Raw genomic sequence first — 1,000 nt, 5'->3', positions numbered from 1 at the left:
GCTGCTCACTTTGTTTTTGAGCTTAGCCGCGGCTAGCAGCTAGGTTAGCATGTTAGCATGTTAGCCGGATCCGCCGCCGGTCGGCCCGGACGGTCCTCCGTACCGGGACCGGGACCGCCTGGGCGCGACCGGACAGCTGCAGCCCCGGGCCCGGGCGGCGGTTCCGGCTCGGTCCGGCCCGGACGGGAAGCCCACCTTTCTGTATTCGGAGCTGGGCCGCGCTGGCTTTCTTCCCCCCGGCTCCGGCTCTGTTTCCTCCAGCAGATTCCTCGTCTTTCTTCTGCTGCTTCAGAGAAAACAGCTTAATCATCTTCAGCTTGATCAGGGGGGGCAACCTAGCGAGCCTTCGGGGTGCGCGGTCCCTCCGGGTCGTCTGCGACGGTTCGGAGGTTCGGATCGGTCCTAACAGCACCGGGACGTGGACGAAGCCGGCGCGTCTGAACGGATCTGAACGGCAGCTGCTAGCCTGCTAGCTTAGCCTGTTGGGGGTGGGGGGTGGGGGGGACTGACTGACTCCCCCCCCAACACACACACGCACACACACACACACACACACACACGCACACCCCACGACCACACAGCATGAAGGAGTTTAAAAGAAAAACAAAAAAGCGTAAACAAAAAAAACTGTAAATTTGTTCCTGTCAGGGTTATAAATAAAGTTTTATTAAAACATTTCTGTGTGTTGGATCGCCGCTTAAATTCATATAGAAGCAATACAAATATAATAAACAATACAAAACATTTCACTCCAGACCGGAAATAGTTAGTTTGTCCTAAACAAACAAACAAACAAACAAACAAACAAACAAAAGCAATGTTTTCCTGATATTTCCGTGTTATTTTTTACAGTAAACGTTCATCTGGTTTTATTGGTTTATTTGTTTCATTTGGAACTTGAATTTATTTCTTTATAAATAGACGTTTTCCAGACATGTTTTTGTTTTCGTTTTTTTCTCTGGATCATAAATTATTCATTTTTGTTTGTGTTGGGGGGGGG

The 1,000-nt window shown here is 49.7% G+C and overlaps 1 protein-coding gene across 1 annotated transcript in view; it reads right to left on the bottom strand.

Annotated features, from left to right (window-relative positions):
• ube2m (ubiquitin conjugating enzyme E2 M) overlaps positions 1-495 on the bottom strand; it is a 5,201-nt gene extending 4,706 nt beyond the window's left edge. The window contains exon 1 of the mRNA XM_024262196.1: positions 196-495. Within this exon, the coding sequence (XP_024117964.1) occupies positions 196-310 (115 nt within the window). The 5' untranslated portion in view covers positions 311-495. The remainder of the gene's footprint in view (positions 1-195) is intronic.
• Between the last annotated feature and the right edge of the window lie 505 nt (positions 496-1,000).

This window comes from Oryzias melastigma, linkage group LG17 (genome assembly GCF_002922805.2).
Source record: "Oryzias melastigma strain HK-1 linkage group LG17, ASM292280v2, whole genome shotgun sequence".
Classification (NCBI taxonomy): Eukaryota; Metazoa; Chordata; class Actinopteri; order Beloniformes; family Adrianichthyidae; genus Oryzias; species Oryzias melastigma.
Note: the sequence above shows the minus strand (reverse complement) of the source record. Positions and strands in the feature narration are given on the sequence as shown.